The following is a 16,506-nucleotide window of genomic DNA, read 5'->3' as shown; positions in this document are numbered from 1 at the left end:
GGGTATTGTGAGAGATTCTGTGAAATGAAGTATAGAGAAAGTATGAACAAGTATTGTTTCTCCATTTGAATTGTTCAGAAAATATTATTTTATTACATGTAATGTACACTGTACAAGCCATTGGAACATGTATTATGATACAATAAGATTTCATCTCTCTTTCTTTCCATAACATTATTTCCATTTACTCTTTAATCTTTGTGTTTTGCTGTTGACTCAAATGCATACATGCATGATGTAATAGTGATTTTTGTCTTTACATAAATTCAAAGGGAAAATATAAAGATGATCTACTGACATCGTTCTCCAGATGTTTAGCCTATCACTAAAGTGCTCAATCTAAAGCCACTGCATTTTACATATTCAACATGTGTAATCAATGTATAACATAGTATTACATTTCATCTTTGACTAATATTTGGCGTAAATAGACACACACTGATTTCAGTGAAGATTTCTCATAAACATTTAAGGCAGTAATCTAATCAATTTGCAGTTAAATCAACTGATATCTTCTAACGCATGATACCTCAGCTTAAAATTATTGAAGACATTGAGTTGTCACCTTTCAAAGTGGGATCATCTACATTACAGAGGCTGCGTTTACACAGACAGCCCAATTCTGATAATTATTTTTAAAATATTACCACGAAAATCTCTTTTGCCAATAATTGGACAGAATATCAGATTTGGGCTGCCTGTGTAAATGCAGCCAGAGTGTATTCCATAGCAGCGTAGTGTTATTGATTGTGGAATATCATACTTCATGGCAGTGAATGTAACTGTTGGTTCTAGAGTTCTCAGGTAGCTAGAACATGTTCTACAATATAGTGTTCTTTATTACACTAAACCAGGTATTCCCAAACTGGGGTACGTGCAATGCCGTCGTGGGTACGCCAAATAAAAATGTGATTCCCAGTACATTTATATTTTCCAACGGGGCTATACATTTGGGTTTGTCAAGTTGTCAATGTCAAGTACAGGTAGCCTAGTCAAATAATTAACATCCAATCACGTTAACCGTTACTTTCTCGCGAGAAACCTTCACTCTTGCACAGGCATTTAGAAACGAAACATGACCATTTGAAAAATAAGCCACGGGAGTTTTTTGAGCGAGAATGAGCGAGAATAAAGACGACTTTCGAGTAGTAAGACGTATAAAAGCAACAGATACCATTAATAAGAAGGGGCTAGAAGCGTCTTATATGGTGAGCTACTGAGTGGCTAGGACAGGCAAGCCCCATACTATTGTGGAGGAATTAATTCTTCCTGCTGCCGCGGTTATGGCTGGAACAATGCTGGGAGGAAAGGCCAACAAAAACTATACAGACAATGCCTTCATCAAACAACAGTTTCACAACGCATCAGTGACACGGCAGGAGATGTTTTGAAATAATTACTGCTTCGCATACAAGCCAGTGAATTATATGCGTTACAGCTGGATGAGTCAACAGACGTGGCAGGCCTGGCACAGCTCCTGGTATATGTCCGTTACGTTTATGGGGGGTCAATTAAGGAAGACATTCTCTTCTGCAAACCACTGGAAACCAGGACAACATGAGAGGATATTTTTAAAGTACTGGACAGCTTTGTGACATCAAATGGACTTTGGTGGTCAAGATGTCTTTGTATCTGTACTGATGGCGCAAAAGCCATGACAGGGAGACATAGTTGAGTGCTAACGCGCGTGCAAGCAGTTACTCCCGACGCCACTTGGGTACACTGCAGCATCCACCGAGAGGCTTTTGCTGCCAAGGGAATGCCTGATAGCTTGAAAGACGTTTTAGACACTACAGTGAAAATTTTGTTAAAGCAAGACCTCTGAACTCTCGTGTATTTTCTGCATCATGTAATGATATGGGCAGCGACCTTGTAACGCTTTTACAAGATACAGAAGTGTGCTGGTTATCAAGGAGTAAAGTATTGACACGTTTTTTTAAATTGAGAGACGAGCTTAAAGTTTTCTTTACTGACCATAATTTTCACTTGTCTGACCGCTTGCATGATGACGAGTTTCTCACACGACTGGCCTATCTGGGTGATGTTTTTTCTCGCCTGAATGATCTGAATCTAGGATTACAGGGACTCTCCACAACTATATTCAATGTGGGGACAAAATTAAGAGGTTGGAGCTGTTTTCTGTCTGCATTAACAAGGACAACACACAGGTCTTTCCATCATTTTATGATTTTTTGTGTGCAAATTAACTCAAGCTTACGGACAATGTCAAAAGTGACATAGCGAAGCACCTGAATGAGCTGGATGTGCAATTACGCAGGTACTTTCCCGAAACGGACGACACAAACAACTGGATTCGTTATCCCTTTCATGCCCTTTCTCCAGTCCACTTACCGATATCTGAACAAGAGAGCCTCATCGAAATTGCAACAAGCGGTTCTGTGAAAATTGAATTTAATCAGAAGCCACTGCCAGATTTCTGGATAGGGCTGCGCTCAGAGTTTCTTGCCTTGGCAAATCGCGCTGTTAAGACACTGATGCCCTTTGCAACCACGTACCTATGTAAGACTGGATTCTCAGCCTTCACTAGCATGAAAACTAAATACAGGCACAGACTGTGTGCGGGAAATTATTTAAGACTGAGACTCTCTCCAATACAACCCAACATTGAAGAGTTATGTACATCCTTTCAAGCACACCCTTCTCATTAATCTGTGGTGAGTTATTCACCATTTTTTATGAACAAATAAGGTTTTATATCTAAGCAAAAGCTAAATTATTGATTATCATTATATTATTATTTGTGCCCTGGTCCTATAAGAGCTCTTTGTCAAATCCCACGAGCCAGGTTGTGACAAAAACACACTCATTCTTATGTTTAATACATGTATTGTATGTGGCAGGCTTACAATGATGGCAAAAAACAACATTTGAGAGTGCGCTGACCTTGGTGCTAGACGGGGTACGCAGCTGGAGGTTGAATGTTTGAAGGGGTACGGGACTATAAAAGTAGGTAGCTGATGCCAGGTAGCAGAGCCATAGAAACCTGTCCCTCCCATAATGCCCCTAACTCTCACTTTCTGCCCCTATCTCGATCCCTATGTTGCTACCCTCCCTCACGCACACACGCACACACACACACACACACACACACACACACACACACACACACACACACACACACACACACACACACACACACACACACACACACACACACACACACACACACACACACACACACACACACACACACACAAAACCCTGGAACCCATCCCACGTTGTCTCTGTCCCCACGTTGTCTCTGTCCCTTACTCCTCTCAGCTATTACCCTCTTCCCCCTCTTTCCCTCCTCCCACGATTCCTTCTCTCCCTCCTACCACGCTTTCTTCTTCCCATCCTCCCCCTCCTCCCACGCTTCTTTCTCCCCCTTCTCCTGCCCCTCTTTCCCTTCCACCCTCCTCCTTTAAATCCCTTACTCCATCCTGTCACTCCCGTCCCCGTTGATCTGCACCACACACTCCTTGTCCAGCGGCTCCTTGCAGTGGGCCATGCCAAAGTGCTGACTGCTCACCTGGTACCTGCCATGCTTGTCCAGCCCCATGGCGGGCACGAAGCGCCTCTCAAACTGGATCTCCTGGCGCAGGTAGGACGTTCTTTTCTGGCAGGCGTCGCCCGTGCCCTCCTGTGAGGCAGAGAGAAACACCACTAGCTCAAAGTGGCTGGCGCTGCCCTCACGCAGGGCTGGGTAAAGGGGGCTGTGGCGGTCCAGGATGTGGTAGAAGGTGAGGGGGAAGATGAAGAATGGGCAGGGGCGGGGGCCCAGCCGGTCCAGCTGGAAGTCCAGGTTGGTCTGGTGCAGGACCTGGTCGTCTCTCTCTTCGTACAGGACGGCACTGACCTCCACGTCCACCAGGGGGCGGCGCAGAAGGTTGGTGGCCCGGAACATGAGGCAGGGCTGGCCCTGGTGCTGACCTACCACCGCCTGGGGGCTGAACTGGATGGCCCCCGCACGCTTCTGGGGACGGGCGATCTTAGCCACAAACGCACCTGAAGGGCGGGGATGGGTGAGAGAGAGAGTGAAGATTTACATATCAGTAATTTTCCTTAGAATTAGGTATGTTTTATTTTTTTTAATCTCAAGAGACCCAGTGAAACAAAGACTGAATATAAACAAGAAAGTAAAATAATGAAGATGAAGACCAAACAGCTGTGGCCTCAGCATTGAAGGTACAACAACAAACTGAGAAAGTGAGAAAGAGAAGTGCTCCTCTCCATTAGAAAGTACCTGTGATGAAGGCTTCCAGCATGAGCCCGAGCAGCATCTGAACCGCCAGCAGGGCTATAGCGCTGGGACAGTCCCCACTGGGGAACATGGTGCCGTACCCAATGGTCAGCTGGGTCTCCAGGGAGAAGGAGAAGGCTGCGGTGAAGCTGGTGATGTGTTTGACACACACCACGTGTCCCTCTGGAGGAGCGTCGTGGTCCTCCACTGCCAGGTCTCCATTGAGGTGGGCCAGTAGGTACCACAGGCAGGCGAACAGCAGCCAGTGGGCCACGAAGGAGGTGCAGAAGGCCAAGAGGACCCAGCGCCAGCGCAGGCACACCACTGCCCCCCACAGGTCCTGCAGGGGAGAGCCAGGGTGTATATACCCATTCAATTATTGCTGGTTTCCCAGACAGGGATAAAGCTTGATCCTGGTCTAATAATCATGTTCAATGGATATTCTCAATTGAGAGTTTAAATCCAGGACTAGTCTTAATCTATGTCTGCGAATCCGGCGCATGTGTGTAACTTTTGATTTTAAGTTTACTTTTCCATTTAGTCAGCAGCACCTCTTCAACTATTTAGGGTGTGTGTCAACTCATTTATTTTACCTGTAGAGCTAGCAGCCAGGCAGAGGCAGAGGCCCAGGAGGGCCACAGGCCAGGAGAGGGAGGGGAGGAGCGCAGGGCACAGTGACCGTCCTTGGTCACCAGACGCTGGCAAGACAGGTAGGACGGGGATGATGTGGACAACAGGAGAGGGGAGGAGGAGACCTTGTTCCCGTCCAGGTCGTTGGTCGTTTTGGTTGTCATGGTTACAGGGGGGTGAGGGGTCGAGGGCAGGCAAGTGGGCAGGTCAGGATGAAGGTATCTGGAAACAAGCATAATTATGTCAAGAATCATAGAAGACCATTTATAACAACTTTATAAACATGGACAACTTTGACTTTACAAATCCACTTTGACATTGTTATGCAGTTAGTTATGTACATAGGGGGACAGACAGAGAGAGACAGAAACTTCCAGAAACGTCTAGAATGTTGTTGCAGGTGATTAGAGAAGTACTCAGTGGGGTATCTGTCAGTGGAACACAGCGACATGCAGAGCAGGAATGTGGTGGAACAGACTCAGTAACAATCACTACAGTACCAGACTGGGACTTCTCTCTCCCATCTGTTCTCTAGTCTTGTTCAGAAACATGTTAGTATGCTTTATGGATGATCACTTGGACAAATAATATACACCCTCCTCATGTACTGACTCTAGACTATATGATGGGATGTTTTTAGAATTTTTCTGTCAGAACTCGGACATGGTTCACCAAGAATAGAGTATGATGATGTTTGAGGTTTATATGAGATTAAATATGCTTTTTATGAAGTCTCTTGTTTGCATTGTGTATGTATAGCTAGCTGTAAGAGATGAGCTGAGAAAACATTGCACATACATTTTACAAAATGGTTTTTTAAGTGCTGTATCTAACTCACATCATGGACCAGAGGGACTTAAAGGGATGCTTGGCGAAGAAATTGTTCTGTTTAGAACTTTAGCCTGTAAACTGTGCACCCTGCACTGTCTGTAAGTATAGATGGAATATACAGCTAACAAAGCTGTTCCTTTGATACAAAAGCACTTAAATAATATAAATGTCGAAAGCTGTACAATGTCTGTACAGTTCACACAGTAAAATGTGTATCGTTTTTCTGTGTATCAAAGGGATAAAATTACACGTGGTGGTAAAAACGAGCCCTGAGCCTTGGCATCAGGACAGTTACAAAATATTAAATCGTTGCTAAATGTTGTGGGAGCCTCGCTGGATTAACTGTTTCTAAGGGATTTTATTCATCAACATTATAATTATGCAGGGGTGTAAAGTACTTAAGTAAAAATACTTTAAAGTGCTACTTAAGTAGTTTTTTGGGGTATCTGTACTTTACTATTTATATTTTTGACTACTTTTACTTTTACTTCACTACATTCCTGAAGAAAATATTGCACTTTATACTTTATACATTTTCCCTGACTACCAAAAGTACTTCTTACATTTTGAATGCTTAACGGGACAGGAAAATGGTCAAATTCAAGCACTTATCAAGAGAACACGTGGTCATCCCTACTGCCTCCGGCCTGGCGGACTCACTAAACACAAATGCATCTTTTGTAAATAATGTCTGAGTGTGGGAGTGTGCCCCTGGCTGTCCATACATTTTCAAAACAAGAAAATGGTGCAGTCTGCTTTGCTTAATATAAGGGATTTTAAATGATATATACTTTTACTTTTACTTTTCATACTTAAGTATATGTAAAACCAAATACTTTTAGACTTTTACTCAAGTAGAATTTTACTGGATGACTTTCACTTTTACTTGAGTAATTTTCTATTAAGGTATCTATACTTTTACTCAAGTATGACAATTGTGCACTTTTTCAACCTCTGTAATTGTGTGTCATAAAATGGGGAATATTGAGGCACTTATGTTGGCTAATTCAATGACAGATTCTTTACAGCCAGAACTAATCACTGGCACAGGCTACAAGTCAGGCTTTCGGAGGCTAGCTGCTAGCTACTGCTTCTTCTCTCTAGGCCAAGCATGGGACTGTTATTACAGAAATTCTATAGGGTAATAGTAAGCATGGCTATGTGTTAGCGCAGTAAGAAGTGCTTCATTTTCCTGAGGTGGCGGGATGCCAGCTTGAGAGAGGCCATCAGAGAGACCGTCACATGAGGGGCATGCGGCGTGCAGGGGAGGCAAACACACACACACACACACACACACACACAATCACATAGACACACAATCACACACAAACAGTGGTTACAAATCTCCCATATCCCCCCATGTCTGTTGGGCCTGGCCCTTTTCTCCTCAGTGTGTGTGTGGGATAGCGGCGGCTATCAGATGATGCTAACAAACAGCACTCTGTCTGTGTGCTCTCAGTGTGGATTGATGAGGGGGCTCAGTGGCTGCTGAGATAGTTTGGGGTTGTTGGTTGGAAATATTGTAGCTGGGCTACACAGCTCCCTAGGCTATAGCTTAGTTTAGCCAACGATGATACTGCAAAATGGGGTGCAGGAGAGTTTTGCCATTTTCCCACAGATAAGCTAATTGTAGATAACACATTACTAGCATGTTATTGAGTGTTTGTCTTAGGTGTCAAAGTTTAAAGGGTATAGCTATATGTAGGAGGAGGCTGTTTTACTTGTCCTCCGATTTCACCCTCCACTAGCCTCCACTGGTATTGATTACCGCATCTGACGAGTGTTGTTTAATAGCATATGGATGGAAACTCCACTCCCCACTCTATTGTCCAGCTTTACCCCCATCCCCTTAAAGATCCATTGAGAACAAGAGGGGAGAACCTGTTAACCACCCAGAGCTAAACAGTTATACAGTTACACTCAGTTATCTTATAGATAAATCCTGTAAATGCTTTCTCTGTGGTTATAAAACAGAGTTGGACAGGTTGTGCAAGTTGACCTGCCTTTGTCCTACTTAGGCCTATATCTAACATGTGTTAAAAATTAAAAGAAACACCCATTTTGTTACTTCTAGCTGGAAAAAGTTGACCTGTTATTTGACTTCTTCAGTCTAGGGTCTCTAAGGGTACAAGCTGTGTTTATGTATTCATTTACATGTACATTATTGACAGTAGACACAGTCTTGATTAAGTTTAGCTGAAATCGGTGATTCCGCAGGTCAAGTTCTTGCACAATGTTCAAGAACGTTGCACAAAATCAATCTTAAAATTTAAAGTTGAAAAAAAAATTTGGGACAGATTTTAGTTTTTTCTGTAGTGATGCACCACAGTCTCACTTCTCTCTCTCTGTGTGTCTCCTCTCTGACTCTCTCTCTATCTCTGTCTCTCTCTGTCGCTCTCTCTCTCTCTCTCTGTCTCTCTATCTCTGTCTCTCGCTCTGTCTCTCTATCTGTCTCTCTCACAGTCTCGTATCACCCTCTCTCTCCCTCTCAGTGGCTGGGATCGTCTTACTCCCTGTCCGTCCTTAAGGTTACTCACCGTAGTGTAGCACCAGGGCCAGCGATCACCCCTCTGATGGTGCCCTTTTCACCCGAGCGCTGATCCGAGGGCGGGCAGGAGGCGAGGCCAGGGGCGGGAAAACGACCAAATCCTTGGGATGAGAAGATGGGGGGTAAATCCCGAGGTATTCCCGAGGTAAAGGGAGGAAAAAGAAAGTGTCACCCCAGGAACTCTTCGGCGTGGGAGCCGGACTGAGCCCAACGCTCTGCTCTTCCGTTCTGCAGCTCCGGCTCTCTGCCGAGGATGATTCGATTGGTCACATTACTCTGCATGTGGCCAATTAGTGTTCCCGGAAGGCGAGAGAGGGAGGAGAAAAACCCAAAGAACAACACCTTGTCACTGTTCATTGACAGAGCCAGTTGTAGCTCCTCTGAGTCCTGTGGTTGGTAGGAGTAAATGAGTATAGGAATGATGATGAGAGTGAGGCTCTGGAGGGGGAGTGTGACAACAGGGTGTCTGTGCGTGTGTGTGTGTGTGTGTGTGTGTGTGTGTGTGTGTGTGTGTGTGTGTGTGTGTGTGTGTGTGTGTGTGTGTGAGAGAGAGAGAGAGAGAGAGAGAGAGAGAGAGAGAGAGAGAGAGAGAGAGGGAGAGAGAGAGAGGGAGAGTGAGTGAGTGAGTGAGTGAGTGAGTGAATGAGTGAGTGAGTGAGTGAGTGGGGGGAATAGAGTCTGTTGTTACTGTCCATCTGTCTTTCTACCCAGACATAAGGGTTCTGTGTTTATCAGACCTTTTGCACTTAGACAGGTGAATAGCTTTCGCCTGTGCAGTCATGTCTAATTGGTGCTTACTCAATGATGCGTTATGAAAGTATTTGAACAGGGACATGGAAGACATGCCATGTTGCAAGTGTTGACTAATAAGACATCCAATTTATCCAACCATAATGTAACCTTTAACCTTAACCTAACCCCTAACCTTACCTCAGATAGTAAGGAAATTGTTTAATCACCACATTGCCCTTTCCTTGAGAGCCATCATGATATAGTGTTGCTATTGCATGTGATTTCAAATGTGGCAGCCCCTTTTTAACCCTACTTCACAGTGCTTCTTTGTTACTGATTAGGCTGTAGTAAGCCATATTACAGGAGTTCAAAGGTCACAGCAGGCCTATGAGTGTGGTGCTCCCTAACTTCTTTGCTTGTACCCTATCAACTGTCCAGGATAGCTCTGAAATGTTGCAAATGTTCAAAGTTCGAAAAAAGATGCCTGGGTGAGAGGAGTTGGAAGAGAGAGGGAGGAGAAGAGGGAGAGAGGGATTGATTATTCCATTGCAAAATCAACCTTCACATTACTATCTACAGCACTCACACTTTCATTAAGTCTTTCTGTTGCTAAGGTTTGAAATGTTGCAAAAGTTCAAAGTTCAAAGAAAGATGACTTGGTAAGAGGAGTTGGAAGAGAGAGGGAGGAGAAGGAGAAAATAAGGATTCATTCCCAGCTAACAAATCTATTGAGAGATAACATTTTTGTAATTTTACACATAATGTTCCCCTAATGTTTGAGTGTCCAGTTTTCCGTTAGTTAAGGGAACATGCTATCTCAATCTGGTCTCAGAGCATTTCGTATTATTCTGTACTCAAATCCGAGACACTCCATTTAATATGATATGTTAAGTTTTGTATGGTATGTATTAATTTGTGGTTGTCCGTCATCCATTTCGTATGATATGTTACAAATTACAATTCTTATGATATGTTACGAATTGAAATGCATACAATATGTTATGGATTAGCAAAACGTACAATATGTAAGTAAGTTGGTGGTCTGTTGATATCCCTCTAGCGGTGTGGGGGCTGTGCTTTGGCAAAGTGGGTGGAGTTATATCCTGCCTGTTGGCCCTGTCCGGGGATTTTGTCAGACGGGGTCACAGTGTCCCCCGACCCCCCTTGTTTCAGCCTCCAGTATCTATGCTGCAATAAGCTATGTGCCGGGGGGCTAGGGTCAGTATGTCCTACCTGGTGTAATTCTCCTGTCCTATCTGGTGTAATTCTCCTGTCCTATCTGGTGTAAATCTCCTGTCCTATCTGGTGTAATTCTCCTGTCCTATCTGGTGTAAATATCCAGTCCTATCTGGTGTAATTTTCCTGTCCTATCTGGTGTAATTCTCCTGTCCTATCTGGTGTAAATGTCCTGTCCTATCTGGTGTAATTCTCCTGTCCTATCTGGAGTAATTCTCCTGTCCTATCTGGAGTAATTCTCCTGTCCTATCTGGTGTAATTCTCCTGTCCTATCTGGTGTAATTCTCCTGTCCTATCTGGTGTAATTCTCCTGTCCTATCTGGTGTAATTCTCCTGTCCTATCTGGTGTAATCTCCTGTCCTATCTGGTGTAATTCTCCTGTCCTATCTGGTGTAAATCTCCTGTCCTATCTGGTGTAAATCTCCTGTCCTATCTGGTGTAATTCTCCTGTCCTATCTGGTGTAATTCTCCTGTCCTATCTGGTGTAATTCTCCTGTCCTATCTGGTGTAATTCTCCTGTCCTATCTGGTGTAATTCTCCTGTCCTATCTGGTGTAATTCTCCTGTCCTATCTGGTGTAATTCTCCTGTCCTATCTGGTGTAATTCTCCTGTCCTATCTGGTGTCCTGTGTGAACTTAAGTATGCTTCCTCTAATTCTCACCTCTCTCTCTCTCAACCTCTGAATGCTTGGCTATGAAAATCCAAATAACATTTTCTCCTGAGGCGATGACCTGTTGCACCTTCTACAACCACTGTGATTATTATTTGACCCAGCTGGTAATCTATGAACATTTGAACATCTTGAAGAATGGTCTGGCCTTAATGGCCATGTACTCTTAGAATCTCCACCCGGCATGGCCAGAAAAGGACTGGCCACCCCTCAGAGCCTGGTTCCTTTCTAGGTTTCTTCCTAGGTTCCAGCCTTTCTAAGGAGTTTTTCCTAGCCACCGTGCTTCTACATCTGCATTGGTTACCGTTAAGGGTTTTAGGCTGGGTTTCTGTATAGCACTTTGTGACATCTGCTGATGTAAAAAGTTTTTTTTGATTGATTGATTGATACATCTACTCAAGTGCCTAGGGAGGAGGGGTTAGGGTATATTCTGGACAGGGATTAACTATACTGGCCTAATAAGCACATGTCCTAGATATATCCTTTATTGGGACAGTGGTAAGGGCATTCGTCATTGCTACTGGTGGCCTGTATTCGAGAGCAGCTACGGAAATCACCCTAGTTGTCACGGCCGTTAAAAGAACAGGACCAAGGTGCAGCGTGGTGAGCATACATTTTATTTTATTTAAAAAAATCACGCCAACAAAACAACAAATGAGAAAACAACCGTGAAGCTAAAGGCTATAGTGCCAACAACATAGACAACTTCCCACAAAGACAGGTGGAAAAAAGGGCTACCTAGGTATGGTTCTCAATCAGAGACAACGATAGACAGCTGTCCCTGATTGAGAACCAAAACATAGAAATACAAATAATAGAATATAGAATACCCACCCAAACTCACACCCTGACCAAACCAAAATAGAGACATAAACAGGATCTCTAAGGTCAGGGCGTGACACTAATCTCACATTCTTAGCAATATATGATAGTCATTTAAAACACACCTATCTGATCGAATTAAAATGAGTCTCTCATTGAAAGATGGGAATCTGTAGGATTTCCCCTTGAGCATGAATTATGACCACATTTCCACTACCTCAAAAATTATTAGTATTTATTAGTTCTATATTGGTGTGCATCGCAAAGAGAACTGTCATCTTTTTAAAACTCTACACCACATATACAAGGTAGAACAAACATGTGTCATTGACAAACTCATTTGAATTAGATCAGATAAGTGTGTTGTAACCTTTTCCAAATAATGACATTAACATATATTGCTGAGAATGTGAGCAGAGGGTGCCTGCCCTCGTGGGTCTCGAACCCAGGCCACCAGCACCAATATCAAACACCCTAACTACTGTCCCAGTAAGGGATATCTCCATGGCATGTGCTTATTGGGCCAGTATAATTAGGCCCTGTCCAGAATAAACCCTAACCTCTCCTCCCTAGGCACTTATGTAGATGAAACAACTGGATAGCTGTAAGCAATATGGTGAATGCACTTTGAAGTAAATCTCAGCTCTGTTAAAAGTACACAAAACATTTGTATTATTGATCATAGTGATTCAGGACTATCATTAAAACAAATCAATTCAAAATGTATTTGTCAAGTACTTTGTAAACAGGTGTAGACTAACAGGGAAATGCTTACTTACGGGTCCTTTTCCAACAATGCAGAGTTAAAGATAGAGAATGTAATAAAAAATAGAAATAGCCACACGAGGAATGAACCTTTATTTAACTACACACACAGTGAATAATGAATAACAATAACGAGTAAAAATAACATGGCTATATAAAGGGAGTACCAGTACAGAGTCGATGTGCAGGTGTACGAGATAACTGAGCTAGCTATGTACATATAGGTAGGGGTAAAGTGACAAGGCAACAGGATAGATAATAGACAGTAGCAGCAGCATATGTGGTGAGTGTGAAAGTGAGTGTGTGTGTGGTGTTAGTGTGCATTTGTGCACATGTTATGTGTGTGTGAACGTATGTAGTGTGTGTGTGTGTGTGTGTGTGTGTGTGTGTGTGTGTGTGTGTGTGTGTGTGTGTGTGTGTGTGTGTGTGTGTGTGTGTGTGTGTGTGTGTGTGTGTGTGTGTGTGTGTGTGTGTGTGTGTGTGTGTTGCAGTGTCAGCGTTAGTATGTGTGAGTGTGTGGGTAGAGTCCATGGTTTGTGCATTGTCAAAAAATGGGTCAATGCAGATAGTCGGGGTAGCCATTTGATTAGCTATTCAGCAGTCTTATTTAGCAATCTTATGGCTTGGGGTAGAAGGTGTTCAGGGTCTTGTTGGTTCCAGACTTAGTGCACTAGTACCGCTTGCCGTGTAGTAGCAGAGAGAACAGTCCATGGCTTGGGTGGCTGTAGTCTTTGACAATGTTTTGAGCCTTCCTCTGACACTGCCTGGTATAAAGGTCCTAAATGGCAGGGAGCTCTAGCCTTCAGCACAGCCTGTAATCCATGGCTTCTGATTGGGGTATGTATGTGTGGTCACTGTGGGCACGACGTCGTCAATGCTCTTATTAACAAAGCTGGAGTCTGATGTGGTAAACTCCTCAATATTATCGGATGAATCGCGGAACATATTCCAGTCTGTGCTAGCGAAACAGTCCTGTAGTTTAGCACCTGCTTCATCGGACCACTTCAGTATTGAGCGTGTCACCGGTACTTCCTGTTTGAGTGTTTGCTTTTAAGCAGGAGGATAGAGTTATGATCTGATTTGCCAAAGGGAGGGTGAGGGAGGGCCTTTTGTTCCCTCTAGTTGCACAGGTGAGATGCTGGTCAAATTGAGGTAAAACAGATTTCAGTTTCCCTGCATTAAAATCACCGGCCACGAGAAATGCTGTTGAGTGCCAGAGTCAGTTAGTGGTTGGAAATAGACATATATGAAAAATATCGATGAAAACTCTCTCTGTAAATAATATGGGCTGCACCTTGTCATGAGGTATTCTAACTCAGGTGAGCAAAAACTTTGAGACTTCCTTAACATTAGAGATCGTGCTCCAACTGTTGTTAGCAAAGAGACACACCCCTCCTTCCTTCGTCTTACCAGAGTCTGCTGTCCGAGCTTTACGATTCATAGAAAAACCTGTGAGATATATATCCATGTCCTTGTTCAGCCACGACTCTGAGTAACATAGGGTTTTACCATTTTCAGGTCCAGTTGAAAAGATAGTCTCAAACGAAGCTCTTCAAGTTTGTTCTCCAGTGACTGCATGTTCCCCAACAGAACAGAGGGCAATGGCAGTTTATTTGCTCGCCAGCGTAGTCTCGTAAGGATAACACCTCCTCTGCCTCTCTTTCGCTGCCACTGTCTTTTGATTCCTGTGGATTAGGGCCTTGTCTGGGGTAAACAGAACGTACAGAGCAGCTGACTCACGGAAGTAAACATTTTCGTCCAAATCGAGGTTAGTGATCGCTTTTCTGATGTCCAGAAGCTGTTTGCGGTCATAGGAAATGATAGCGGAGACATTGTGTACAAAACAAGTTAAAATAAGTGTAAAAAACCCCACACAAAATCGCTAAATTGATCCGGATCCTGTAAGACGGCTGCTATCCACTGCACAAAACAACATGCCCCACCAACATTAGAAAACTATACAGAAAGCCCTTAAATCGCTGGAATTAGTCAATCAAATCAATGATGAGAATAGTCAGATTAACCAACACCTGACATGGACATGGTCGTGTAGCAGGAAGATCAGAGTACCATGTAGCAAGAAGTTGTTAGTTCAAATCCCAGGTGAAGACATGTTGAATATTAATTGCTGTATAAATGAACATGCACAATGTAATCATCTATGTCAAATATTTAAGTTGAAAACAGTTTATGTGAAAAGTGTGTCTGAGTATCCCTAACCTTGTCAACAGAAGAAGAGCTAGGAATGGATCAGTGGTTCACAAATCAGAGCAACCATGTTCTGTGTAAGTTTGGTGGGACGTTGATGGAATATTCTCCTAGCCCTCAGAAAACAGGACACATGAATGTTCCTGCAATGTTCCCATGAAACATGTGTAGAACATTAATACATTATGTTCTGCAAACATGGCAACCATGTTCTGTGTATGTTTGGTCCGAATTTGATAGAAAATTCTCCTAACTGGGTTGTTCCATTGCAAAATCTATCTTCACATTACTACTGTATCTACAGCACTCACTCTTTCATAAGGTCTTTCTTGGCAGCTTTCAAAACTGCAAACGGGGTCGTATAATAATGTGTGTTTTGGCTTGTTTCAGATCTCTTTAGAAGTAGAAGTCTTTAGGAAGAATGTCATGTAGGTATTATGTTATACCTGCTGTTGGCTCTGACTGACACTCTAACCCTCATTCAATATCATTAGTCTGAAGACAGAGGTAAGGTAAAGAGACAGAGAGAGAGTTAGAGAGAAGGAGAGAAGGGCACAATTAGGTCATTCACCTGCTGCTGGGCAAAATGTTGCCTCCTCCACCTCCCCCTTTCTCCCTCCAACCTTTTTCCTTCTTCTCCTCTGTAGCAAAGTCTCTCTGTGTTTCTTTCTTTATCCCCCTTTTCTCTCACTCCCTATTCCCCTCCCTTTCTCTCTTTGGTCTGGTTGGGCTGTGTTCAACTATGCTTGTACAACTCCTTTCCTCCACAGTCCCAATCCTCAACACAACAGCGCTTCCCATTGGATTAGCTCTGATATGAGAAGCTGCTTTTTTAGTTGTAAACCACTAGAGAGCAGTATACCCTTTCCCTTTACCGTGGCTTTGTCAGTGGTTTGTAGAGTGGTTTGGTATAGTGGTTTTGGCGTTATGGTGTGACAGAGCTGCTGCATAAAAGCCTGACTGTGTTTCAGTGAAAATACTCACTGCTAAAACAGTAACATGCTCTGTGTTCACACATACATAAATCACTCCCTCTCTCTTTCTCTCCCTCTTGCCTTCTCAATTTTTCTCCTGGTTGGTGTTAGCTGACAGGGTGAATTAAATTCCTCATCCTGGCTCTAAAAAACATACTGCTACTGTAGGACCATAAAACACCCTATAGCTGTAGGCGACTCCCAGCTAACAACAACCGCTCCCACAACTTTAGAGATGAGTCTCATTAGGTCTCATTAGGTCATTATAAAAAATTAATAAAAAAAAAAAAAAATAACCTAACTTTTTCATAGGAATGTTCCAGTGATGGGTAAGGACTGTTTCCAAGAGACTATTCTCTTAATGTCAAACAGAACTTACCCAGAACGCGATGACCATGTTCTCAGAATATTGAATATTAATGTTCTAGACACGTTTCATTGGAACGTTGCAAGAACATTCCTGTGTCCAATGACATTTAAAACATAAGACGTTCTATCATGGTCCACTGGAGGTTTTTGTCAAGTTCCCATCTTTTTCTGGAGACATTTTAAGGACGTCGCCTGATGGCTCTTAAGAAACGATCTACAAAATAAAAGTGGTTCTCTACACATCACTCCTTCTTACTGTTGCTGAGCCCATCAAGGCCCTGATTGGTGAACCACTGATCCATTCAAAGCTTTTTGTCTGCAAGGTTAGGGACACTGATGGACAATTTAACATCCATGACATTTTTTTACACACTCTGACATCCATAACTAGATTGTGCATATGTTTTTCTACAGTAATTAGCATTCAACATGTCCTCACCTGGGATTTGAACTCACAGACTATTGGTTCTTGGCATTA

At 43.2% G+C, this 16,506-nt stretch overlaps 1 protein-coding gene across 1 annotated transcript; it reads right to left on the bottom strand.

The window, feature by feature from the left end:
* Positions 1-64: 64 nt before the first annotated feature.
* LOC139548296 (inward rectifier potassium channel 13-like) lies at positions 65-8,845 on the bottom strand. The gene is made up of 4 exons (XM_071357886.1): positions 8,242-8,845; positions 4,837-5,095; positions 4,247-4,583; positions 65-4,008 (listed from the first exon to the last, which is right to left on the bottom strand). Exons 2-4 carry the CDS (start codon positions 5,035-5,037, stop codon positions 3,434-3,436), a joined length of 1,113 nt encoding a protein of 370 aa, XP_071213987.1. The 5' UTR covers positions 5,038-5,095; positions 8,242-8,845; the 3' UTR covers positions 65-3,433.
* Positions 8,846-16,506: the final 7,661 nt, after the last annotated feature.

The sequence above is a fragment of the Salvelinus alpinus genome, chromosome 21 (assembly GCF_045679555.1).
Source record: "Salvelinus alpinus chromosome 21, SLU_Salpinus.1, whole genome shotgun sequence".
Taxonomy (NCBI): Eukaryota; Metazoa; Chordata; class Actinopteri; order Salmoniformes; family Salmonidae; genus Salvelinus; species Salvelinus alpinus.
Note: the sequence above shows the minus strand (reverse complement) of the source record. Positions and strands in the feature narration are given on the sequence as shown.